A 27,610-nucleotide genomic window follows, 5' to 3' on the forward strand; every position below is an offset into this window, starting at 1 on the left:
CCAGCCCCACTGAATCTTAGCTTCCTTTCACAGGAGAACATGAGCGTTGTGAGAAGCAACTGGTGAAAGTAAATTAATTTACTTTATGTTAGTAATATAGGCTAGAGGGCAGTCTCTCATGTTAAGGGATTTAGTGCTATAGCATACAATGGAAAACTTCAGGACATGATCTCCAACTCCAGCAAAACTATGCATGTAGTACAATAACTAGTGCCTTACTGCCAGGTGACAAACTTGTTATCTCACTTGTCCTGGGTTCTATTTGTAGCTCTGGCATGTTTCCAATGCACTGGTGCTGATATTTTAATAAATGTACTATTATTACACAATCCAGCAAGGCCAGTTTGTCATTGTAAGCTGATGTCAGTAATCAAAGGAGCTTGGATTTTCAGTAACATTACCCCATGTATACTGTGGAACAATTTCACCATAATACTTCAGATAGAGTCCTTGTATGAACTTGTACTGTCAATACTAGTTTCTGACCCAAATGCTACACTGATGCCATGTGACTTAAGGCCATCATAAATCTTTTTTTTTGCTGCGTCACTTTCTTCATAATAGCATCACAGCAAAAGTTAAGATATTTTAAAGTCATCTTCGTCATTTAGTTTAGGGCCCTTCATTAAAGCACAAGTAGTGACCATGACAGCTCAAGAACCAACATGAATTGCTCTAAGATTGAGGAAGAGACCAACAATCTGGGAGTTATATTAAAAAGGAAGGTTTGTTGCATGATTTCTTCTTTAGCAAAGAAAATTTGCATGTCATAAGCTCTATTGTTAACTTTTAACCAATCAAGAAATGCTGGTAAAAACTTTCATTATAAATGGAAAAAGTTAGAGAGTTTTAAACAAGTACAGAGGCAGCAGAAGGGGGTGGGGGCGGGAGAGAAAGAACAAAAGGGAAGGTCTGTGATTGGGTGGGATGCAGGAGAGATTAAATGACAAAAGGGATGATGGTGATAGGCAAAAGGAGATGGCAATGGACAAGTAAAGAAACAAATGATGGGTCTAGAGGAGGCATAAATGGCAATAGCAGAATTATTACCAACAGCTGCTGTCCAAAAGCAGGGTTGTAGCAGTTATGATCTGAAATTGTTGAACTCAATGTTGAGTTCAGGAGGGTGTAAAGTGTCTAATCAAAAGATGAAGTGCTATTCCTTGAGCTTCATGAGAACAGTGTAAGAGACCAGGACCAGAGTGGTCAAAGTGGGCCTCCTGCACTGTTTTCATGAAGCTCAGTAATTAGTGAACAATAATTCTACTGTTTAAAAGAAAACAGAACTGAACAATGAATTAGCAAATGCTGTTGGGATCTGACACCTCCCAAGGGGGAAAGAGAAGTAAATTAAAGAGGGCAGAAAGGTTCAGGTAGTAAGTAAATGTGGGCAGTCACCGACTGACCAGTTACAAGTGGTGGCCTGGGACAGGTTGTGCCAGTCATGTGGGCAAAGGGGAAGGAGGATTTTTTTTAAATTTTAAGTTTGAACTCCACATAAATGTGATGAAAGTTGATTAGCCACAGGAAGCTGTGCAGGAACTGCCCCCAATACTAACTAAATGGGCACCCAAGTGTAAGAGGCACAAGTTTTAAACCCAAGACACGCCGGTTCAATGCCTTTTAATATAAAGCAGAGACAGAGGACTGGAGAGAACACAACACTGTGGAAAGATAAACAGGGCTCCCAGTGTTTGGGCGGTCTCACTCCCCACAATTTCCTGATGCTGACAGCCTCCCCCCTCTCTGCTCAGTACTTCAATCCGACAGCAGGGTGTTAAATAATTGACGTGGTTTGTGTGGGGGAAGGCCAGGGGCCAGTTACCCACCTGCTCTCAGGCCACTGCCGCCTCCACCGCAAGAGCAGCGGCCGCAACCTCCACCCCAGTGCCGCCATTGCCTGGCCTGGCTCAAGGACCCTCCCTGACAACCACCCCAAACTACCGCCTGCCCACTTAACCACAAAATTTAAAAAAATACTCAGCAACAACACAACCCGCAATTAATTTACTGATCTCATTCCGCTGTTTAAAAAAAAATGATAAAAAAATAAATCTATTTAAAAATTCAGGCGGATCAGAGACGACTCGCAAGCCTGTGAGGCCCCCCCTTGATGGGCTCCTTTGATTGATTTGCAAGACGGGATGAGAGCGGTTTTGCACGCAGCGCGGTAGAAATAACGGGAGAAAATGCAAAATGCCTTTGGTAAATTCGGATTTTTTTCACATGTGTGAGTTCCGTCTGTTGGAATTGTTTTAACGGGTGTAGAAAGGATGCCGGCGGGGTTGCGATGTCATTGCATGGTGATGATGATGATGTTTGTTTGAGGAGGATGAGCGGCTCCGCGCGGACACTTGAGTGACAGGCGCCCACCCGTTGGCTCGCGCGCAGCAGCGCCAGGCTCTGGCCATTCATTCACTCAACTCATTCAGAATTTCAGGATGGTGAAGATTTGCTACATAATGTTCCATTGTTTTGGGGGGAGGAGTATCTCCCTGAGTTCTGTCGTTGGCTTTATCTCTTGCAGGATTGAAGGAACTGGAGTTTAACCTTAACATGGAATTCATTTTTTTCTTATTTAAATGACTTCCTTTCAGCTAGTGGTGAATATGACAGCAATGCCTTTATAGTTCTCTGTTCATTTTTCACGCTGCATAACATACAAACTCTCCCAAAACCTGCTATGAAGAATTTTAGTAATTTTGTTTAAAATGCAGTATATTGTATTTTCATCTTGTCACTACAGTAACAGGCTTGGTGCAGCAGGTGGAAAAAAGTGATTTTTTTTTTGCAATACTGCTCCATAGACAATAAATCTTTACAAAACTTGAGTACAGTGATTAGGGCTTAAAGGGTAATTTGCAACTTAGGCAGTATAACTTAGTTTGCATGTGAACAGCCGCTCTATTAAATTGCAAATATAAATGATTAGATTAGAGATACAGCACTGAAACAGGCCCTTCGGCCCACCGAGTCTGTGCCGAACATCAACCACCCATTTATACTAATCCTACACTAATCCCATATTCCTACCAAACATCCCCACCTGTCCCTATATTTCCCTACCACCTACCTATACTAGTGACAATTTATAATGGCCAATTTACCTATCAACCTGCAAGTCTTTTGGCTTGTGGGAGGAAACCGGAGCACCCGGAGAAAACCCACGCAGACACAGGGAGAACTTGCAAACTCCACACAGGCAGTACCCGGAATCGAACCCGGGTCCCTGGAGCTGTGAGGCTGCGGTGCTAACCACTGTGCCGCCCTTTATAACTATGATTAGCATTTATGTATGAATACAGTGCACTGATTTGGATCTGATTTACTTGTACTAATGTTGGTAACACTTGATTTCCATAAGTTCAAGGATTAAGTCGTGCAAGATCTCTCTAATTGCTTTAACAATATTTAAGGCCCGTGCATTCCAGATGCTCAAATCTCATGTAACCAGCTGCAAATCAAAGGTAAAATGATCAAGATTGCTAATTTCGGCAGCCAAAAAGACCCTGTAATAAAATGCCTGGCGGTGGCACAGAAGCAGTTTGTGAATCAGTACATAAACTCGTCCTTTTGGCTTTTCATTGTGCCCACATGCAACAGTAGGCCTTTTACATGATGGTGTAACTGCCAATGATTGCTCAGCATAGTTTTGTCCGCTGGTACTTTTGGGTCTGAATCACTTGTTGGAGTGTTTAACTGCTAACCTGGACTCTTCCTCAAAGTCGACTGCTTGGATAGTACCTGCAAGGAAGGACCAAAATAGGCTCTGGGATCAAGTAACGGTTAATCATTCGAAGTTTATCTAAATTGGCAGCTTATTGACCCCTCTCTTATCTTGACAGCTTGGTCAGATTTTCTCAAGGTCAGGAAAAAAAATGTCAGGAAACAACTGGATTTCTTTCCATTTATTTTTAAAGATGATGTTCAGTTGTGATTTATCGGTGTGCTTTATCTGAAATGTGTTGGGCGTGTGCTAGACAAGACTTTCATGCATATATTAATAGACAGACTACAGATCTAATGCTTTCTGAACTTATTGTTCCTGTGGTTTATATAATTTGTGACAAGTGTTTAAGGAGAGAGGGTAGAGGTTACTCTGGCAGGTTTATAATGAAACCTTAATTATTCACCATAATAGAGGGTGGATGATGAAAATTGGTAAACAGTCAAAGTTCCATTATAAATGATCGGATTCCCCAAAGTCATGAATTTGTTTGCATCTTTTGTTTTCCCTTTTATTGCAAACAGTAACTCTTGTTCAAGGCTGCATTTCTAATTAAAAGTTTATTCACCCTTTTCCCTGTCTGGACCCTGGCTATGTCCCATGTGTACAAGACTCTCCCAAGACCAGACACAGATATCCAGGCTGAAAATCAATTGCTGTACCCTTAGTCATATTCATGGCAATGATGATAATATGATGGAAGAGTGCACGCTAAAGTCAGGTTTTATCTATTATTTATCAAGCATGTTTGTCAGACTGTATTTATTCCTCATTTCTCACTAGCTGAGCAATCTGCCATTGTATATAACACAATGTAAATGGCAGCTTTCTGTATTTTTGTATGTTCAGGAGTCCAGTTGTCCAATTTTTGGCACTTTTTATTAAGTGTTATGGCATTTAAATTAAAATATCAAAATTAACCCAATCAAACTCTCCCAGTCAAACAATCTTGGCTTCAAAATGAAGTTCAGCTTCACTAGCAAGGAGAAGGGCAGCTATATAAAAAGAAAACAAGATTTATCTAAAGAAAGTCCTATTAAGTCCTATAAACTAGAACCATGGACCCAGGCGATTGCTGCTGAGAAAAACTAGTTGCAAGAGCAAACAGAAAATATAATACCAATCTTGAGCAACTGCTGTAAACTTGAGGTCCTCCACAACTCTACTGCCCATGTCTTAACTCACACCAAGTCCATTTCCCTATCACACCTGTGCTCGCTGACCTACATTGGCTCCCAGTCAAGCAAGATCTTGATTTTAAAGTTCTCATCCTTATTTTCCAATCCCTCGGTGGCCTCACCCCTTCCTATCTATGTAAACTCCTCCAGCTCCGCAACCCTCTGAGATATCTGCGCTCCTCTAATTCTGACCTCTTGAGCATCCCTGATTTTAATCGCTCCACCATTGGTGGCCGCACCTTCAGTTGTCTAGGCTCCAAGCTCTGGAATACCCTCCCTACACCTCTCTGCCTCTCCACCTCGCTTTCTTCCTTTAAGATACTCCTTAAAACCTACATCTTTAAGCAAGTTTTTGGTCATCTGACCTAATATCTCCTTTTGTGGCTCGGTGTCATACTTTGCTTTATAATGCTCCTGTAATGTGCATTGGGACATTTATTACTTTAAAGGCACTATATAAATATAAGTTTGTGGATAAACAGGTAATGGATTGCTGGATATGAAAATGATACTGTAATTCAGTGCAGTAATTTAAAACCAAGGCTGGAATACTTAGTGCTCAGAACATAGTTTATTTTAATCAATGAGATTTACATTGATACTATCAAGTCCAATCTTTACAAACCTTGAGGGTACAGTTAAAATTATCATTGCCTTTACTGATGGAGAGCAGCTGCTCCTCCTCATTTTACAAATTGTATCCAATTTTAGGTGCTGAACAGGACTTTAAATGTAGGTTTATCGAGATTCATTTTAGGTTTTCCCAGCTCTCTTGCTAATCAGTACTTGTGTGCCAGGAGGTTATTGTTGTCTGATTTGTGCTAATCTTCATCTTATGACTCAATCATAATCCAGTCAAAAATTTCAGAATGGACTGGGTAATCGTGCAGAGTTTCTGCACTTGTGCAGAGTTGATAAACTGTGCCATAGAAACCACAGTTTGCAAGGATTGTGACTCCTCTGTGGGTCAGACAAGAGCTGAACTTAAAACTCCTGGTCTACCTTGCTAACGACAACAATGGCAAAGTGCATTTATATAACGTTATTACTACAGCAAAATGTCCCCGGCACTTTACCCGAGCATAATCAGATATAAATTGACACTTTTGTACTTCTGTGCTTAAAGCAGAACTTGAACAATGGAGTATTGTTGGTTCCAACCGTGAGCTAGACCTCAAAACCTGAGTAATCTTCATGAATATACTGGTAAAGAACAGTGTGCTGAAAATATATTGTTACAAAACCCTTCTATTTTTGAGCTATCATTTTTTTTCCCTCCTTGGGCACTCCATGAAAGCAAAGAAACAGCTTACTGGTGTGTGTTGAAGAGGAAGGGCATTAGATGATTTGCAACTTGCCTCAGTATGGGAGGAGGGAGAAGGGTGAATATCATCAGATAAGGGGAATGAAGTTCAGATTGGATATTGAACAGTGTTAAAGTTTACATTTGTATTGCAGCTATCAGTCTGAAAGCAGCAACTGCCTTCACCCTTTTACACTAAAATAAAAACAGAAAGTGCTGGAAATACACAGCAGATTTGTCAGCATCTGTGGAGAGAGAAACAGAGTTAAGGTTTCAGGTGTGTTTCTCTGTCCACAGATACTGCCAGACCTGCTGAGTATTTCCAGCACTTTGTGTTTTTGTTGCATATTTCCAGCATCTGCAGTATTTTGCTTTTACTTTAACTTTTTTACACTGCCTATCTGGAACTGCATTTCTCCTGCTCGAGAGAGGGTGTTCCATACTTGGATGGTTACATTCATGGCGCGCCCTCTGTGCAATTAATATTTAAATGTTTAGAGGGCATAGACTGGAACTTCAGTACTGTCTAAGCATTTGGATTAACTCCAGGGAGGTTTGAGAAAACTTTCCTTTATCCTTTTTGAACCTGGTTTGATACCTCACTCAAGTTACAGTCCCTGTTGTGGGAGCTCCAAGCAGTGCGAGGCTACCAGCTCCAGGGAATCGCACCCTCTACCTCCTCTCTGGAACCAGGTAATGTTATGTTAAACTTGTATAGAACCTTGGTTTGACCCCACTTGGCATACTGTGAACAATTCTGATCTCTATTATAAAAACGATTTACAGGCACTGGTGAAGGCACAAATAAAGATTTACTAGGATGGTATCAGAAATGGGAGGTTATACCTAATTGGGAAAGATTAAACAAGCTGGGACTTGTATAAACAAGAGAAGATTGAGGAATGACCTGATAGAGGTATTTACGATTAAGAGAGAGTTTCGTAGGGTAGATGTAGAAAAGATGTTTCCAATTCTGGGGAGACTAGAAGTCCGGACCATGAATATAAGATAGTCGCTAATAAATCCAATAGAGATTTCGGGAGAAACTTCTTCACCCTGCTAGCACAGGAAGTAGATGGGACAACTAACCTGGATGCATTTAAGAAGAAGCTAGATAAATACATGAGGGAGCAAGGAATAGAAGGGTGGGAGGAGGCTCATGTGGAGCATTAATGCTGGCGTTGACCTATTGGGCCGAATGGCCTGTTTCTATGCTGTATATACCTGCTACAATTTTGTGGATATATACTGTTGCAAAGTAGAAACCAGTTTTGAGTCGCACTGGAAATTGCAACATAAATACACCATAACCTACACCTTTCCTGCTTACTGTGGAACATTCTTTAAAATTAAGACAATATTTTGTTTCGTCTTAAGTGTCCCCTGTGGAATGATAGCTGAGGGATAGATAACAGGTGCTGGATATATTCCTGTTTTGTATCCACAGTGGTATTATCATGATAGTTATTAAAACAATTATAATCAGCCCCACGTAATTTTTCCAGAACAGAGTGCTTTGTTTAATTGTACGTGTAGAATCCTTTAGGCCTCCCCACACTAAGGTTCAGATCAATGTGAATATTTCCACGATGTATTTTGATGAGATACATGTAGGATTTGGGTAGCCTGATAAGGCAATACAGGGCTTGAAATCAAGGCTATATAATCAATAGATGGTTTGCCAGTGGAAATTCAGAAATCCTGCACCCTGATAAACACTGGCGTTTCTAGAAACATTGCAAACAATGTTCTGGCATTATGGGATAGTACAGTGCACAATGCCACAGCTTGTGAATATGTTCCAATGCCTATGGACTTGAGCCCAATGCCATTGGAACACTAATGAAGTGTAAACACTGTAATGCAGCTGGCAGATTTTGTCCTTCAAAAGTCGGGTTTTGTCTGGAGAAAGCATAATGAATTATTTATTCATGCTAAAATGGACTGATATTGGTTACAGGTCTCCCACTCGTGGTGAGGACAATTAGTAGTGTTTGACTAAAGAACATAATGGAAGGATCCTATTGCACAGTTATGAAGCTTAATTTTGTTCGTGCTCCACTGGTATGCTGGATGAGGTGAATGACAACACTTTCATGTTCCAGTTGTCATCTTGGAGATTAGTTTTAGTTTTGAGCATCGCTCTGGTTTGAATTTCTGTCCTGTTCTTCATGATGAAAATGACCTGGTTTTCCTGCTCAGATTTAGGTTGTCAAAACAAGATGACTCACAACATCCTAAAGAGTTTACATCGAGTCGAACTTGGTGGGTACAACTACTGGCCACTCTTTTCGCAAATTGGAATTCGTCTTTACAACTATGAAGAAATCCCAACCTTTTTAAAAGGCAATCCTTACATCACTGATGGATACAGGGCCTACTTACCGTCAAGTTTGTGTATCAGAAGGTATGTTTGCATGGCCACGACTGACAGAGATAAGTACAGATTTAATCTGAGTGTGTGAAAGAATTAAGGGTTAAAGATGACAAGAAATTTATTTGGTAAAGGCTTACTAATATTAGTGCCAGTTTCTTTAACTCCCTTGTCCTCCCATTATTAGCTATCATCAGCTACACCTTCGGTGGCCCTCCAAAGCAAACGTTGTGTGTCTTCCTCCTACTGTCTCTCTGAATAGCCACTGTGTTCTTGTAGGATCAACTTCTTAAATCTCTGACCCATTCTGGACAACCCTCTAATGCATCAGTGACTCTTTGGGTGCCCACCCTCTGCTCCAACTCTGCAAATTGTCTGCCGTCTCTTAAACAAAGTCCACTCTCCATTTGACCATCTCATTCTAGATGGGACATTGAAAGAGTAAAAGATTTCGATGCATATAGTACCTTTACAGTACTGTAGCAGAGTGGTTATGTTACTGGACCAGTAATCCAGAGGCTTGGCTTAATAATCCAGTGACGTGAGTTCAAATTCCACCTCGGCAGCTGAGGAATTCCAATTTAATTAATTAAGTAAATCTGGAATAAAAAGCTAGTATCAGTAATGGTGAAACTACTGGATTGTTGCAAAAACCCACCTGGTTCACTAATGTCCTTGAGGGAAGGAAATTTGCTGACCTTACCCAGTCTGGTCTATTTGTGACTCACTTGGAACTCTGACTTGGAACTCACTGCCCACAAGGGTGGTGGAAGCGGAGACAATCAATGACTTCAAGTGGAAGTTGGATGGCTGCTTGAGAGAAATAGACTTGCAGGGCTACGGGGATCGAGATGGGGAGTGGGACTGACTGCATAGCTCCATGGAGAGCTGGCATGAACTCAATGGGCTGAACGGCCCCCTTCTGTGCTGAAAATGACTGACTCTAGGTGGTACTGGCTGAAGAAGTAATGTTACTTCCTGTTCTTTGTAAGTGCCAAGGAATCTTTTACCTGAACCACTATAACAGATAGAGTCTCAATTTACCAGTTCATCCCACAGTGCAACAATCCATCCACACTGTGCTGACAATTAGATTACCAGCTCATACTTGCAGTGTCGGATTCAAACCCACAAGTGCCTGGTCTTTAACTGAAATCCACTTGTTATTTGTTTATTTATTTAGAGATACAGCACTGAAACAGGCCCTTCAGCCCACCGAGTCTGTGCCGACCAACAACCACCCATTTATACTAACCCTGCAGTAATCCCATATTCCCTATCACCTACCTACACTAGGGGCAATTTACAATGGCCAATTTACCTATCAACCTGCAAGTCTTTGGCTGTGGGAGGAAACCAGAGCACCCAGCGAAAACCCACGCAGTCACAGGGAGAACTTGCAAACTCCACACAGGCAGTACCCGGAACTGAACCCGGGTCCCTGGAGCTGTGAGGCTGCGATGCTAACCACTGCACCACTGTGTGTCCACCCTCGCCCCTGACCCTGTCGTTTCATGTTTTTAGTACTGGAATTTTAAAGCTCTGGCCTCTTGCTCAAATTTCTGCTTCCTGTGAAACGCCAATAATGTCCGATATCAAGCACAGTTCTTATAACAGGGAAGGATGCTATTGTAAATAAGATAGATATTGGTTTAAAAATTAGGGTGTTCTGTCCCTTCTGTCTCAGTGGTACAAAAGCTCACCTGCAGTGTGTGAACCTGGCCAGTGAATCTCACCAGGCTATTCAGCTCTGCACAATAATCATTACAAGCCTGATCCTGCCCAACGTATGTCCACTCCCAACAGAGATAACTGGCTGTGTGTCCCATGGTCTGTGAAGGTGGCTGCTTAACTTTCACTGCAGTGTGGCTAACACTTTCTCACTTGGTGACACCATGAGGTAGTTGCAATAATTTGTTTTCCCAAATGGCATTTATTTGAGAATGCAGGTGATTTGAATACAAAGTTTCTTTCATGCCCACATTATGCAGCTATCTAATCTAAATCTTATTGCATTCAAATGTAACAAGCACGTATTTCATTCACACTGTTGTGTTTGCAATTTGTTCCTGTTGAAAACAGCCTCTTTGTTTTGTCCAATGAGAGTGTGAATATATGGAGCCATCTGCTGGGGTTTTTCTTGTTCTTCCTCATGTGTCTACATGATACTTGCTTCCTGTTACCATCGTCAAACAGCACCAGGGATGACTACGTTGTTTTCATTATCTTTGGATTTTGTTTTCAGGTATGCATATGCTTTAAAAAGGTAAAAGCCTGTGTGTGGATGGGACACTTCCATATACTGACTTCATGTGTCCCGCTGAAGCTGTTGTTCTGAATGTTGGGAGGTTTCAAGTGCAAACATATAATTCTGCATCTGGCGCTGGTGTATCAACTGGAGTATTAAGTCCAATGTTGGGCAGCCATCTTTACAAAGGATTTAAAAGCCTTGTAGAGGAGATTGATGAGAATGACACCAGGGACGAGAGATTTCAGTTAAATGGGTTGACTAGAGAAGCTGGGATTGTTCTCCTTGGAGCACAGAAAGTTAAGGGGAGAATTAATGAGGTATTCAAACTTGTAAGGTGTTTTGTAAGAGTAGGTAGGGAAGAAAATTCCACGGGTGGGTAGCTCAGTAACCAAAGACTGAAGATAATTGGCAAAAGAACGAGATAATTTTTTAACGCAGCAAGTTTTGATCTCAAATGCAATGCCTGATAGGGTACCTTTTGAAAGACAATTGTATAATTGAAAGGCAAACGTTAGGAGAAAGAGCAGTGGGAATAGGCTTAATTGAGAGGAAGGTTTTGCAGGGCTATTAGAAGAGGGGGGGGGAGCGGAGCGGAACTAATTGAATAGCTCTTTCAAGGAGATAGCACTGACATGATGGGCTGAATGGACTCCTCTGCTTTAGGATTCTATGATACTCCATATTGTGTTAAAATGCAGTTTTCTATAACTAGAACTACTAGCTAGATTTCAAAATAGATGAACCAAGTCGTTGTTATTTAATTATATTTCATGTGATGTAAAATATTTATTTGTGGCAGTATTTGATTGTCAGCAAACAGCACTGTGTGTTGGGGGAATGCAGTGAAAAGGAGGGCCAGAGAGAAAGTGCCAGAATCCACAAAGCAATACTGTTTGAATTTAGATCCATTATTTACATTTACATTACATGGGAGGTGGTGGTGTAGTGGTATTGTCACTGGACTAGTAACCCAGAGACCCAGGCTATTCCCCTGGGGACATGGGTTCAAATCCCACCATGGCAGAAGGTTGAATTTAATTAATTCAATTTTATTTAAAAGAAAGAAATCTGGAAATTAAAAAAGCTAGTCTAATAAAGACCACGAAACCATTGTCGGTTGTTGCAAAAATCCATCTGGTTCACGAATGTCCTTTAGGGAAGGAAATCTACCATGTCTGACCTACATGTGACCTACAGAGGCACAGCAATGAGGTTGACTCTTAAAATGCCCTCCGAAATGGCCTAGCAAGCCACTCAGTTGTACCTAACCACTTAAAAAGTTGATAAGGAATGAAACCGGACGGACCACCCGGCATCGACCTAGGCATCAGAAATGACAACAGCAAACCCAGCCCTGTTGACCCTTGCAAAGTCCTCCTTGCTAACATCTGGGGCTTGTGCCAAAATTTGGAGAGCTGTCCCACAGACTAGTCAAGCAACAATCTGACATAGTCATACTCATGGAATCATACCTTACAGACAATGTCCCAGACACTGCCATCACCATCCCTGGGTATGTCCTGGTCAACTGGCCGGACTGACCCAGCAGATGTGGCGCCATAGTGGTATACAGTCAGGAGGGAGGGAGTTGCCAGGAGTCCTTAACATCGATTCCAGACCCCATGAAGCCTCATGGCATCAGGTCAAACATGGACAAGGAAACCTCCTGCTGTTTACCACCTATCGTCCCCCCCTCAGCTGATGAATCAGTGCTTCTCCATGTTGAACACCACTTGAAGGAAGCACTGAGGGTGGCAAGGGCGCAGAATGTACTCTGGGTGGGGGACTTCAATGTCTATCACCAAGAATGGCTCTGTAGCAGTATTACTGACGGAGCTGGCCGCGTCCTAGAGGACGTAGCTGCTAGACTGGGTCTGCGGCAAGTGGTGAGGGAAAAACATGCTTGACCTCGTCCTCACCAATCTGCCTGCTGCAGATGCATCTGTCCATGACAGTACTGGTAGGAGTGTCCACCGCACAGTCCTTGTGGAGACGAAGTCCCATCTTCACATTGAGGGTACTCTTCATCGAGTTGTGTGGCACAACCACCGTGCTAAATGGGATAGATTTTGAACAGATCTAGCAATGCAAAACTGGGCATCCATGAGGCGCTGTGGGCCATCAGCAGCAGCAGAATTGTACTCAACCACAATCTGTAACCTCATGGCCCAGCATATCCCCCACTCTACCATTACCATCAAGCTGGGGGATCAACCCTGGTTCAATGAAGAATGCAGGAGGGCATGCCAGGAGCACCACAAGGCATACCTCTAAATGAAGTGTCAGCCTGGTGAAGCTACAACCTAGGACTACTTGTGTGCCAAACAGTGTAAACAGCATGCGATAGAGCTAAGCGACCCCACAACCAACGGATCAGATCTAAGCTCTGTACTCCTGCCACATCCAATCGTGAATGGTGGTGGACAATTAAAGAACTAACAGGAGGAGGTGGCTCCATAAATATCCCCATCCTCGGTGATGGGGGAGCCCAGCACATAAGTGCAAAAGATAAGGCTGAAGCATTTGCAACAATCTTCAGCCAGAAATGCCAGGTGAATGATCCATCTCGGCCTCCTCCTGAAGTCCCCAGCATCACAGATGCCAGACTTCAGCCAATTCAATTCACTCCGCGTGATATCAAGGAACAACTGAAGGCACTGGATACTGCAAAGGCTACGGACCCTGACAACATTCCGGCAGTAGTACTGAAGACCTGTGCTGCAGAACTGGCAATGTGGAAAATTGCCCAGGCATGTCCTGCACACAAAAGCAGGACAAATCCAACCTGGCCAATTACTGCCCCATCAGTCTACTCTCAATCAGTAAAGTGATGGAAAGTGTCATTGACAGTGCTATCAAGCGGCACTTGCTTAGCAATGAGCTACTCAGTGACGCTCAGTTTGGGTTCCACCAGGGCCACTCAGCTCCTGACCTCATTACAGTTTTGGTTCAAACATGGACAAAAGAGCTGAACTCCAGAGGTGAGGTGAGAGTGACTGCCCTTGACATCAAGGCAGCATTTGACCAAGTATGACATCCAAGAGCCAGAGCAAAACTGAAGTCAATGCAAATCAGGGAGAAAACCCTCCGCTGGTTGGAATCGTACCCAGCACAAAGGAAGATGGTTCTGGTTGTTGGATGTCAATCATCTCAGCTCCAGGACATCACTGCAGGAGTTCCTCAGGGTGGTGTCCTAGGCCCAACCATCTTCAGTTGCTTCATCAATGATCTTCCTCAATCATAAGCTCAGAAGTGGGGATGTTCACTGATGTTTGCACAATGTTCAGCACCATTCGCGACTCCTCAGATACTGAAGCAGTCCATGTAGAATTGCAGCAAGACCTGGACAATATCCAGGCTTGGGCTGATAAGTTGCAAGTAATATTCGTGCCACACAAGTGCCAGGCAATGACCATCCCCAACAAGAGAGAATTTAACCATCTCCCCTTGACATTCAACGACATTACAATTGCTGAATCCCTCACTATCCCCCACAATGGGGATTACCATGACCAGAAACTGAACTGGAATAGCCATATAAATACCGTGGCTACAAGAGCAGGTCAGAGGTTGGGAATCCTGTAGCGAGTAACTCACCTCCTCACTCCCCAAAGCCTGTCCACCATCTACAAGGCACAAGACAGGAGTGTGATGGAATACTTTCCACTTGCCTGGACGGGTGCAGCTCCAACAGCACTCAAGAAGCTCGATGCCATCCAGGACAAAGCAGCCCGCTTGATTGGCATCCTGTCGACAAACATTCACTCCCACCACCACTGACGCACAGTGACAGCAGTGTGTACCATCTACAAGATGCACTGCAGCAATGCACCAAGGCTACTCGGGCAGCAATTTCCAAACTCGTGACCTCTACCACCTAGAAGGACAAGGGCAGCAGTTATATGGGAACACCACCACCTGCAAGCTCCCCTCCAAGCCACACAACATCCTGACTTGGAACTATATCACTGTTCCTTCACTATCACTGGGTCAAAATCCTGGAACTCCCTTCCTAACAGCATAGTAGGTGTACCTACCCCACATGAACCGTAGCGGTTCAAGAAGGCAGCTCACCACCACCTTCTCATGGGAAATTAGGAATGGGCAAATAAATGCTGGCTTGGCCAGCGGAACCCACATCCCATGAAAAGAATTTTTTTTAAATTGTATTAATTGCCCTAAGTGGTAAATGAGTTCTAGGATATCTTTCACATCTCATATTGGCACTGACGATGTAACTAACTCGGGGGGCCACTCAAACCACAATCGATTAAATCGACACGCGTAGGGTACAAATGTTATCCCACCGATCGCCTATTTCCAACTTTGGTAAAAAATTCACTTCTAGGCCCCAATCAACAGATCTTTGAAACTGAATGAGCCTGTGGTCATTTTTGTTTGTCTGTTACAGGATTTTGAGGCATTTAGCATTGTGTAACAGTTGACTTGGTTTGGTATCATCCACAGTTCTGCATGCTCTGCTCAGCAGGCTACCATCTCTTCTGCTGCCACCACTCCGAGAAAACCAGCCAGCAGTGGCTTGCCCTCGACTATGCTGGTGTCTCAGTAGGAATGTTGGGATGTTATGTTCCAGGAGTCTTTTATGCCTTTTATTGTGCTGAGGTGAGCGTCATTTTTAAAAAAAAAAGTTAGTTTTGCTAAATTTAAGAAGTATCGAGCAGAATTATCATAAACGCTCAATAAGTACAGGGGATATATGATTATATAGAATTTGGACTTTAGTGGGACTGATGGTGCACAGACTGGGGAGATGATAAGTCTTCTCTCTAATAACTGTATAAGTTCTATGTGAAGTTGTTTTTGTACAGTCTTCACTGGCATGAGCCCACAACTGAAACTACCCCTTAACTTATTGAAAAAAGAGACTTGTATTTAGAGAAGGTCTTGTCACTTCCCTCAAATGTCTCAAAAGTGCTTCACACCTGAGTTGAATTACTGTGACGTGTGGTGATCATGGTTATATATGCATGGTGAATTTGACAAAAATTGGATGCAGCCCAAATGGTTCAATGAGATTTACAGCGAATAATGAGCTGGATTTAGGCATGCGATTAGTAAGAGGAATAAACCAGCAGCGTTCTTGTGTCAAATGGCAAAACTTGCACAAATTCATCCGACACATATACCCAGTTCAGAGTAATGAGAAAAAATAGTACTTGCATTTATATAGCGCTTTTCACGACCACCAGTCTTCTCAAAGTGCTTTATAGCCAATGAGGTGCTTTTGTAGCCACTGTTGTAATATAGGAAACATGGCAGCCAATTTGCACACAAACAGCAATGTGAGAATGACCGGGTAATCTGTTTTTTTGTGATGTTGATTGAGGGATAACAATTGGCCAAGACACTGGGGAGAACTCCCCTGCTCTTCTTTGAAATAGAGATCTTTTACATCCATGCAAGCAAGCAGGTGGGGCCTCTGTTTAACACATCATCTGAAAGACAGTACCTCCGACAGTGCAGCACTCCCTCAGTACTGGAGTGTCAGTCTTGATTTTTGTGCTCAAGGCCTGGAGTGGGACTTGAACCCAGAAACCTGTGACTCAGGCGAGAGGGCTATCCACTGAGCCATAGCTGACACACAGTAGGGTATATCTAAGCTGTCCGATAATACTGAGGACAATTAAGGACCTTCCGTTTCCATTTTCTATGATTATTCTTGCACTCTGACAAATAGTGAAACCACTCACTAACCAATGCATGAAACAAATTAAAACTATTCAAAATTGCCCCTTTTAAGAACAACCTTGTTACAGTATTGCACATAGCAGAATGATTCAGTGTTCAAGGGAGAGACATTGAGCAGGGCTCAAGGGTGGGTTAATTACAGGATGTACGTCAACTGAAGAAAATCTTCAGAACTCTGAAAGTAATTTAATTTGACCCATATCATCCAAAGGATCAAATCCAGGTGATTTTGCATTCTTAAGCTGTGAAGCTGTTGATCAACATTCTGTTTCTGATAAATGTGTTCTGATCTGAGTCAGTTAAGTAATCAATTAAAATGTATTACCATTTGAAAGTGACATTGGCAGGTCAAGCACTTTTTAAAGTTTTATGTTTAGTTCTTCCAATCTCACATGAAGTGTTAGTGCCTGGTGGATATTAGTAAGGTGCATCTGAAAATTTGTCATTGATAAATGGCATCATAGCATTTATTAATGAGTGAAATAGCAGCTGGTATTAAGCGTGTAATTATTTTCCCTTTTATTCCTTCTCAATGCAGTATTGGAGACAGGTGTACCTTATAACTGTGCTGGCCATGATTTTTGTCATGTTCCTCACACACATCCATCCACTGTATGCGTCCCAGCATTGCCACAAGCTGCGCATTCTGCTCTTCTGTTTTATTGCTGCCTATGGGTTAATCCCCACAGTTCACTGGATATTTCAGAATGGAGGTATTGGGGAACCAGTTGTTAAGGTAAGGAGGATCAAGGTATACTTCCAGTTTTTGTGATTCTGAGATCTGTTATTTGATTTATATACTATAGTTTTTTTTGTTAATTTTTAGGAATTCTCTGAAGGTTTTGCAGGTTTATGCATGACCCAGTATGGCATTGAGCGGTAAAGACCAAAATTCTAGGTTCAGTCCTTGTTCTCTCCTGAGTTGGCCCGTCTCTCAGCTAGGCTACAATTAGCGTGCTACATTAGGATTAGGGATCATAGAATGGTTACAGCACAGCGGGAGGTCATTCGGCCCATTGTGTCTATGCTGGCTCTCTACAAGAATAACTCAGCTGGTCCCACTCCCCTGCCCTTTCCCTGAAGTCCTGCAAATTCTTTCCTGTTCAGGTGCTTATCCAAGGTGCTTTTCTGCAAGGATTTCATCCTGTTTTTTTTTTTTGTTTTGCTGCATTGGGGCGGCACAGTCGCGCAGTGGTTAGCACCGCAGCCTCACAGCTCCAGTGACCCAGGTTCAATTCTGGGTACTGCCTGTGTGGAGTTTGCAAGTTCTCCCTGTGTCTGCATGGGTTTCCTCCCACATGCCAAAGACTTGCAGGTTGATAGGTTAATTGGCCATTATAAATTGCCCCTAGTATAGGTAGGTGATGGGAAATATAGGGACAGGTGGGGATGTGGTAGGAATATGGGATTAGTGTAGGATTAGTATAAATGGGTGGTTGATGGTCGGCACAGAATCGGTGGGCTGAAGGGCCTGTTTCAGTGCTGTATCTCTAAACTAAACTAAGCATTGTTTTGGGTCATGTCTTTAACATCTAGTGATTTTAAGCTGATTGTGTTATCATTGCAAGCTTATCAAGAAAAATGAGATTGATTTCCTGGAAATTTTAGATCTCATAAATAGAGGATTGATTGCTAGATAGTTATGTTATTGAGGAGTTCAGTAAACACCAGAAACTCCAAAAAAAAAAACCTCTCCTCAATTGAAAATTCATCTGAGAGGACTGGTTTGATGTTGCTCCCCTATATCTGTTAATTTCATAGTGTGTTATAGAGGGTAGCTTTAATCTTAATTTCATTGCTTTCAACGAGCCTTCTATAATGATCTTAGGAAGGATTTGTTCCGAGATTGACGGTGTATGCTCATGAACTTTACATTGTGGATTGGAGGTATATCTGTTAACAGTCATCCATTGTTGCTTTTGGTTTGATTGGACCATTGCATCACATGTTTGAGAGTGTCTTTATCCTCATATGTTTCAAAGCAATGCAGGATAATTTGTATTAATCTAAGAATTACTGATACAATAAGTAGTTACAGGGTCATGAAACTTAAACATTTAGTCTCTATTAACATGGGCTTGCATTTTATGAATGACCTTGACATTGGCCACTGGTAATTTGGAGTGGGTGCCTCAGGTCATCAATGTCTCACAGTGGAGAAACTCGGCTTCCAGATTTCATTCCATCTGTCTGAATCCTTTTGTCACCAGGAACATATTAGTGAGGTGGTGTTCAGCGCTGCCAATATCACGACCCATTTAGTCACTTATGAAACAATTGTATACTGGACAGGGTTTACACTAATTTGCTAAAAGCCAACCACACTCACTCTGGGTTAAAATCATGATAATTAAATGTGGTATAGTGTTGAATTCATCCCTTCATCATGAATCTTCCAACATTTTCTGGAACTTTTGCTTTCTTTTCTCCTAGGTGTTTGCACCCAGAGTAGGTGTGATGTATCTACTAGCAAGTTTGGCATTTTTGTTTTATTATAGTAAAGTACCTGAGAGGTACTTTCCTGGTAAGTCTTAGTGTCTCTCTCTCTCTCTTTCTCTGTATTTTGGTATTTTTAATCTGCTGTATATGAAGAATATATTTTGCTTGTTATAGTCACTGTAAACCTCTGTCTGACAACCAACATTAGAATGAAAAATAATCTTTTCATTCATTGGTGTCTTCTTTCCAGAGGGTTGACTGTCATGGATCTCTGTCTGTCCTGTGCTGTCCTTACACATTCTGCATAGGAAAACTGCATCCAGTCCATTATATGTCATCCATTTTCTTCTGTGCTTCCCTTGCCTACATTTTCTGTTCATCTTTCCTTTTCAATAATTGTCATTATTCCAACTCTATTCTTATGTTCTCTACCACCTGAGCAGATCATCACCTGCTTTCCTTTGTCTATTTTTCCAGACTCTGTCCATCAAACTACTGCCAATCCTAAAATATCAATGTTGAGTCTTAACATCTCTTCCATGCAGTTATCCATTTTACCACTCTTGTAGAGTTGTCCTCACACTCCATGTTCCGATTTTCGAGAGTTCTTATCTGGGTTTGAGAGTAGCCTCATCAGATGGTAGCCTTTCTTCTGAGTTTGAACTGCCCTCATCATTCACCTGGCTGTGCCTACTTCCTAGCAAGTCGTCGTCTTCTTCCCTGTTCCTATTTAAATAATTAAGGCCAATTTAATTCAATGCTTTGAAGAGTAATGTCTCAGACATACTGGATTAAGCTTTCATCTTCAGTCTTCTGGAGTCGAGCTATGAACACTGGGTTGTATCTATTGTGTGCATCCCATGATTTCCCAGCACACAAAGGATTGCTGATGACTAGAACCTACCCCCTGCCCCATGTTGGTAACTATCGTGTTACTATTTCCAGAATGGGACAAGCGAGCAGTCTTGTTGTTTCTGCATGCAACATTCATCTTGAATTAGGGAAAGCAGAGCTGCACATTTTACACGTTCACACAGCCCTGTTTACTGGCCTCCAAATGTTAGTGTTGAAATTAGAAAAGAGCTGGCCTAGAACTGCTGTACCCCGAGAAGGTCAGCAGCCTTTGCTCTTGGACCCAGGAAGCCATGCATTGATTCACTAGCTGCAGAGGCCCTAAGCACTGGAATTCCCTCCCGAAACCTCTCCACCTCTCTATCCTCCTTTAAGACGCACCTTAAAACCTACCATTTTGGCCAAGCTTTTGGTGACCCGCCCTGATATCTCCATGTGTCGTTCGATGTTAAATTTTGTTAATTCTCCTGTTAAATGCCTTGAGAAGCTTACTACGCTAAAGTTTCTTTATACATACAAGTTGTTTGTTTGGTTGGTTGGTTGACTTGTTTGCCTGGTCCAAGGCGGCTATGCTCATTGCATGTAATGGAGCCGCACTGGGACATTTGTCATTGGTGATATTATGGCATTCCATTCTGTGAAGAAGATCCGAACTGGTGAGCCTTTGTGAAAGTAAAGATCAATATTGTTTTTTCCAAGAAAGTAAATGATACTTTTTAATGAAGTTTCCTATTTTTGAAAATAGGATAGGGTAGTCATTTGAGTTAGAAATACTCACTCCTCCCCTACACCCCCGCCCAGACTTTCCTTCTCCTTTGGGTCCCTTGGTTTAAATAGCTTTTACTATGTTTATTATGCTGTAATAACTGGATCCATGCAAACTTATAAAGAAATCCTAGGCATACAATCCCTGTGTGGATTGGGACAGTTTCTTATACACAATAGTGTTTCGTCACATTATCGGTCATTAGTTCTAGTCGCCTCTTTGCCCTTTCATGATCAGGTGATGAGATTTCCCATGTACACCAAAGAGGATAATCCAGCTCGGCTTCCACAAGACAGTCTGAATTCCCAGAAGAAACCCACACACTCTTCCCCCATTATATGCTGCCTTTACCCTAGGGTATAATCTGGCTGTTTTATCCAAAGAGGATGGCATATTTTGCAGCAGCTATTTTGTGTAGTAATTTTCCACCACTGGGCAGGCTGACTGTGTCATCAAAGGATGAAGTGCCCCATGCAAGGCTCACCAAAGTAATGGTAGTCAAACTACTCTGCCTCAAGCTAAGTTAACACTTGGATCTATCATCAGTGTCTCCAGTGCAGGCAAGTGAGAATGTCTGTGAGATTGAGCCTATGTTAGGGAATATTTTTACGTTGTATTCTGATTGTACACAATTTTTTTAAAGACTGCACAGTACCCTTGGCCAGTTCCTCTATGAAGTGTAAACTGCAGAACATTTTTCCTCCTTGGTGGAAACTTGTGCTATACAATTCCTACATTACAAAATGGAAAACCTTTCAAAACCATTCAGAAGCATTTTATTGACGAAAACATTTTGGAACATCCTGAAGTCATGACAGGTGCTATAAAAGTGCAAATTATTTTTCTTTTTTCTTTACTCAGGATGGACAATAAATGGTTGCCTTACAAGTAACACCCACACTGATTTTTTTTCTTTGTTTAAATTGGTCTCTTACTGTACCTTTTTTAAAGTTTATTGCTTTACAGGTTAAAGCTTTGAAAACTATTTTTTATAGCGACAGTCCAGACTTGTGTCCATTTCTGAATTACAGATATTCTTCCAATCCCTAAGTGTGGGAATAACAAAGGTTGTGTATTTAAAATGCGAACTCATTTTTCTGCGTATGTTTTACGGGTTCGCTTACTTTATTTCCCTGTAGAAGCTAATTATCAGATTCTATCACAAACCAGTAAAGCTCAGGCAGAAGCAAAGGCACAATGGAGTGAGCTCCTTTTAATGGCCACTACATTTGGGTATAAGAGGCATAATGTTGAAGTTTGCTGACAATGCTGAAGTAGAGAGTTTGGTAAACAGTGAGGTGGCCTATAAAAGACTCCTGGAGTACATAGACAGGATGGTGGATAGGAGATTAAATAGGGTTTCAAAAGATAAGCTTTTTGAATGGGTGAATAATGAAAGGTTTCTTGTACTTTGGGAATCAGTAACAAGAGATCATCAGTCCACAATAGGAGTGTTAGCAGAATTTTCTGTACATAGAGAGATGTTGGAGGGAATAGTTGAAGCAGAGGGGAAAAGTGGTTAGATATTTGAAGCGGAGGAAAATACAGGACAGGAGGTAGAGCAAGAAAATGAGATTAGCAAAAAGCTGGCACAGACACTCAGCCTTAATGTGCTGTATACCCCCATGGTCCTGTCACTGGATCAAAGGTTATATATATATTTGAATTTTAGGCTTGGTTAACATTTAGTCATCTGTTCTCGGGACTAGTGGGTGGATCACTTCAGAGCACCAGAGCTCAGGGAGGAGATCTTCAAACTGTACTTTACTGGCCTCACTCAATCAGTCTTAGCTCTATCAAAACATAATAGGAACAGGAGTACATCATGGCTGATCTTAACTCCACTTTCCCTCCCACTCCCCATATCCCTTAATTCCCTGAGAGACCAAATATCTGTCTATCCCAGCCTTAAATATATTCAATGATGGAGCATCCACAACCCTCTGGGGTAGAGAATTCCAAAGATTCACAACCTTTTGACGGAAGAAATTTCTTCTCATCTCAGTCCTAAATGATCGGCCCCTTATCCTGAGACTGTGCCCCCTTGTTCTAGATTCCCCAGTCAGGGGAAACAACCTCTGTGTCTACCCTGTCAAGCCCCTTCAGAATCTTGTATGTTTCAATGAGATCACCTCTCTGTCTTCTAAACTTCAGAGAGTATAGGCCCAATTTACTGAGCCTCCCATCATAGGACAACCCTCTCCTCTCAGGGACCAATCTCGTGAACCTTTTGTTGTATTACCTCCAAGGCAAGTATATCCTACCTTAAATATGGAGACCAAAACTGCACAAAGTACTTCAGGTGTGGTCTCACCAAAGCCCCACACAATTATAGCAAGACTTCCTTATTCTTGTACTCGAGTCCCCTTTGTAATAAAGGCCAACATGCCATTTGCCTTCCTAATTGCTTGCTGTACCTGCATGCTAACTTTGTGTCCCTTGTACAAGTTCACCCAAATCCCTCTGAACATCAACATTTACAACTTTCATGCCTTTTTAAAAAATATTCTATGGTAAATTGTGCAGCGCGACAAAGGAGAGAGACAGTAGCTGTAATGTGATCAGACACAGACATGTGAACCATGGACCCATCAAGTAGGATAGTGAGAATTCATACTGATACTATAACAGATACCTTTCCATCAGAGATTCATCAGATTTAAAGTATTTTCCTTGTAAAGGAGAACCTATAGGACAAACTAGTGTATTTAATGTAAAATCTGGTTTAGAATTCAATTATTGGCACGTAACGAATTAACAAACCTTGGGTAAGTCAGCAGCAGGGACTCTACAATTGGTTTGATGTTCTGGCATAGGGCAGGGAGTAAAACCAAGAAGTGACACTTGTGCTAGGCTCACACAAGAGGATGGGGCCCCTGGACTAGGTGCTGCCACCTGCAAAGCTATACGCCAACAATGGACAATTACCTTCAGGAAAAGGAGGGGTAAAACTGGCACTGTGTCATTACAAACAATGCTTTGTTGAAGAATGACCAGTGCTATCTTTAGCCACCAGCTATTCAGCTCTAGACATCACAACATACATTAAGAATAAACATTATCGGTTGAGGAATGTTGTAGGATTTAATAACATTTCACAATAACAATGTTTTTTGTAATGTCACAGTTGGGTGTAATCATATTTGGAACTAAAGAAAGATTGCTGAATTACATATAAAAACAAAGTGCTGGAAATGCTCAGCAGGTCTGGCAGCATCTGTGGAGAGAGAAGCAGAGTTAATGTTTCAGGTCTGTGACCTTTCATCAGAACTGACAAAGGTTAGAAATGTAATAGGTTTTAAGCAAGTGAAGGGCGGGGGGTTGGGTGGGTAGAGAACAAAAGGGAAGGTGTATGATGGAGCAGAGGGCAGGAGAGATTAAATGACAAAGATGTCATGGGGCCAAGGCAAAGGGAGTGCTAACAGTTGTTTTGAAAGACAAAGCATTGGTTCAGAGAGAGTGTTAATGGCAGAATAATGAACAGCTCTGCAAGTATGACCTCAAGCTTCTGGTTGCTTGCCATTTCAACACACCCCCTGCTCTCATGCCCACATTTCTGTCCGTGGCCTGCTGCAGTGTTCCAGTGAACATCAACGCAAGCTGGAGGAACAGCATCTCATTTACCGATTAGGCACTCTCCAGCCTTCCAGACTCAACACTGAGTTCAGCAATTTCAGAGCATGAGTGGCTTTTTAAAAATAATTTGTTTTAATTTATTTTTTAACTATATGCCTGCATTAAACTTGGTTTTTCGTGTTTGTGCTTTTGGACAAAGCTGTTCATTATTCTGCCATTAACACTCTCTCTGGACTAATGCTTTGCCTTTCACCACAACCATTAACACTCCCTTTGCCTTTGTCCCTTGACATCTTTGACATTTAATCTCTCCTGCTCTCTGCCCTATCACACACCTTCCCTTTTGTTCTCTTACCACCCCCTCCCCTTCACTTGCATAAAACCTATTACATTTCTATCCTTTTTCAGTTCTGACGATAGGTCACAGACCTGAAACGTTAACTCTGCTTCTCTCTCCACAGACGCTGCCAGACCTGTGGAGTATTTCCAGCATTTTGATTTTATTTCAGATTTCCAGCATCTGCAGTATTTTGCTTTTATTCTGATGCATTACATGTTTGGGTTTAAAAAGAGAGTCTATATTATGAAGATGTTTAGTTATTCCATATGCATTCTAATAAGAGTTCTTGTTTTCTAGGTGGATACTTGAATTACTTTGGCTGTAGTCACCAGTGGTGGCATTTCTTGGTAGTTTTAATGTTCTATTGGTGGCATCAGACTGCTGTTCACATAATGCATTATAGACATGAGCAGCCATGTCTAAAAATAACAGAATAAACTTTAAGTTATGAGTTTTCCAGCATTTCCTCAAGAGGACTGCTTTCTAATTAAGAACAAAGAAAATCAATCCTACTAATTCTTCAGTTCTAGGAGTCTTCTAACCAACTGCATGATTGCCTTCTAATTTATTTAAAACTGAATGTGTCTCGATCATGTGCTGTAAGTTGAAGATTGTACAGTGGTACATACTGGTACTGCATCACCTACTCAACGGTTCCTCAGACTTATTTTTGCATGAAGAAGCCTTTCTAATGAGCCAAATTGGTGGCTGCCCACTTTTCTAACACTTGGATTGTGCCAGTAACTACGCAGTATCACAAACTCGAGGTGCAGTAAAGGCAGCTACAATATAATGCCTTTTAACAGAAAGCCAATGCATGTATTTGTAAAATACAATCTATTTGTTGAATTGTCTTTTGGGTGCATTATAATGCCTGCCTTGTTCATTGTTCTACATTTTGTAGAAATGATTTAATATGCACTGTAACATGTATGCTGCAAATTTAATATAACTAGAGGACAGAAAAGCAATTGTACTGCATGCAAAGTAACACATTATAAATGTTTACAAGGCCTTACCTGTGCCCCTCCTAAACAGTAATATTTTTCCTGATATTTAATACTTATGACAAGTTCAATAACCACTAAATCTGGTTTAATACAGGAGACCACTTCATAATCTGATCTTGTAAAATCAATTCATTTTTAAAAGATTTATGCGGGAGATAAATTTTAGCAGGGAGAAGGGAAGAGAGGAGGGGAAAGTTACTCAACTTTTTATTTTTTTAAATGGGGAACTTTAATGTTTAATCTTTGGATATTGTATCCCTGATACTGTTGTTGTAATGTTTTATTCTGAAATATTGTCCTGGCCCATGTGTGCTGGTAAGTATTAGAAACTATTTAATTTCAGGAAATGTTAAATATGCAAATGGTTTTATGTTCCCATCTACATGAAGAGCAAGTGAACAAGGAGCTTCAAAGTTGTAATATGGTTACTGTAATACTTGGGGCATAAATGGCTGTTGGGTGCATGCTTTAATCCCTTGGAACATGGTGCAAATTATATGGCTTTTATTGGAAAGGCTGATGTAAAATAGGAATGTGACTTATACACTTTGATGACTCAAATAGTGCATTGGTCTTGTGCTAAGCCTGAATTTTCTTAAAAGATCCAGTACTACAATAGGCTGAGATCCCAAAGAATGCCTCATTAATTAGACTGTATTTGTCATCTTAAGCACTATAACCAGAAGTGTGATTTTCCTATATTCAAATTTTAAACATTTTGATTTATCTACAGTTTCTTGATTGCCAATTTACACTGTGTAAAAGTGGTATAGATTAAACCTAGCATACTGCAGGCAAGATTCACTTTTTCTTGAAGAAAAACTAGCAATGAATTAATCTGATTTGATCTGATATAGCCATATATTAATAATTCATAGAGACACATCTCTTTGCCGGGATGTGTTGTGATCTATTAAATGGGCATGGTAGTAAAATGCACTGAAGTGCCCAGAGACTAGTTAATTAAAAAAAAAAATCAGTGACTTCCTGATGGTGAAGCTATATTGACTGAAATATTCGCAGCGCAAGAATAATCAATTAATTTGCAAATAATACCAGAATGTTACGGGTACTCAGTGATTTGAGGATTCCTGCTGTAAAAATTTGTGGGGGTTAGACAACTTCAGTTGTGTTGCACTGCTCATGAAACTCAAGTTCAGCAAGCCATTTTGTCACTGTAGTCATTAAGTTACAATCATTTTGATTTGAATGACAACACTATGGAGTGGCTGAATGACACCATTTTGCTGTTAGTTTTCCCTCTGAATCGATCATCAGGTGGTTGGTAGGTTGACAGTGCACATTCTTACAAATAGTAATGTCACTTCAGCTCAGTGCTATCCCAGTTGAATGGTACTTGTTTCCCACCTTTTCCAATAGCTCTTACAGTCCTTCGCAAAATATCCTTTTGATGTGAAAAATGTTTATTATAGACTGATAGCATATAGTTGCGCTCCATTATTTTTCATGTGGGTCAGTGTTTTGTTGCAACGCTCCTAGTGCCAAATTAGTCCAACTATTGCAGTTGGTCTATTATCACAATATTTAGCTCATTCCCTCCAACTATGTTGAATTGGGGTAGAGCTGCTCTAATCAGTATTTGCTTACAATATAAGGCAATATTGTTCTTTTGTTTGTTTTGCTATTGAAACCATTTTTGTCTTTTGATATTACTTGAGTATTGTTTTAAAAATGTTTATAAACTTGGATGTTGCATCTTCAATAAAGACTTTTGATGTAGTTTGCTTCCTTCTGTCTTCTACCAACCTTCCATTTATGTGTGGAAAATCTAAAGGTGATAAAGCAGCTGTTACATTTTTTTTTGGAAAACAAACCCTAGAATATTCTTAGTACACAAGTGAAATGAAATTTTACATTTTAATTCAGCATGGCCAACAAGAACAATCTAGTTGCGTAACAGGGATAGCTCCATTGTTAAACCATCATAACCAGAGGTAAATTTGTGACTTCAGAAGCTTTTATTAATGTTACTTCATACTGCATTGAAATATGTGTCTCCACTAAATGTGGCCAGAGGCACAAGTCAGTGCAGTTGGGCTACTGTGCAAGATGCACAAAACGGGA

General features: G+C 41.3%; 2 protein-coding genes across 4 annotated transcripts in view; one reads left to right on the forward strand and one right to left on the reverse strand.

Annotated features, from left to right (window-relative positions):
* Nucleotides 1-1,918, reverse strand: part of LOC137355499 (NFU1 iron-sulfur cluster scaffold homolog, mitochondrial-like) — a 48,409-nt gene extending 46,491 nt beyond the window's left edge. Inside the window, exon 1 of the mRNA XM_068020708.1 lies at nucleotides 1,830-1,918. Coding sequence (XP_067876809.1) covers nucleotides 1,830-1,897 — 68 coding nt within the window. The 5' untranslated portion in view covers nucleotides 1,898-1,918. The remainder of the gene's footprint in view (nucleotides 1-1,829) is intronic.
* A 188-nt stretch (nucleotides 1,919-2,106) lies between these two features.
* LOC137355503 (progestin and adipoQ receptor family member 3-like) lies at nucleotides 2,107-27,250 on the forward strand. 3 transcript variants are annotated; one of them, XM_068020724.1, is made up of 7 exons: nucleotides 2,107-2,205; nucleotides 8,411-8,615; nucleotides 10,665-10,827; nucleotides 15,301-15,456; nucleotides 17,081-17,278; nucleotides 18,976-19,066; nucleotides 24,813-27,250. In XM_068020724.1, the coding sequence occupies exons 1-7, from the start codon at nucleotides 2,190-2,192 to the stop codon at nucleotides 24,950-24,952; spliced, it is 969 nt and encodes a 322-aa protein (XP_067876825.1). In that variant the 5' UTR covers nucleotides 2,107-2,189; the 3' UTR covers nucleotides 24,953-27,250. The 3 variants fall into 3 exon arrangements, with proteins under 3 accessions (XP_067876825.1, XP_067876823.1, XP_067876824.1); XM_068020722.1 differs by having other exon boundaries at nucleotides 2,149-2,230; XM_068020723.1 differs by lacking the exon at nucleotides 24,813-27,250 and adding an exon at nucleotides 21,243-21,496 and having other exon boundaries at nucleotides 2,149-2,230.
* The last annotated feature ends 360 nt before the right edge of the window (nucleotides 27,251-27,610 follow it).

This window comes from Heterodontus francisci, chromosome 42 (genome assembly GCF_036365525.1).
Source record: "Heterodontus francisci isolate sHetFra1 chromosome 42, sHetFra1.hap1, whole genome shotgun sequence".
Lineage (NCBI taxonomy): Eukaryota > Metazoa > Chordata > Chondrichthyes > Heterodontiformes > Heterodontidae > Heterodontus > Heterodontus francisci.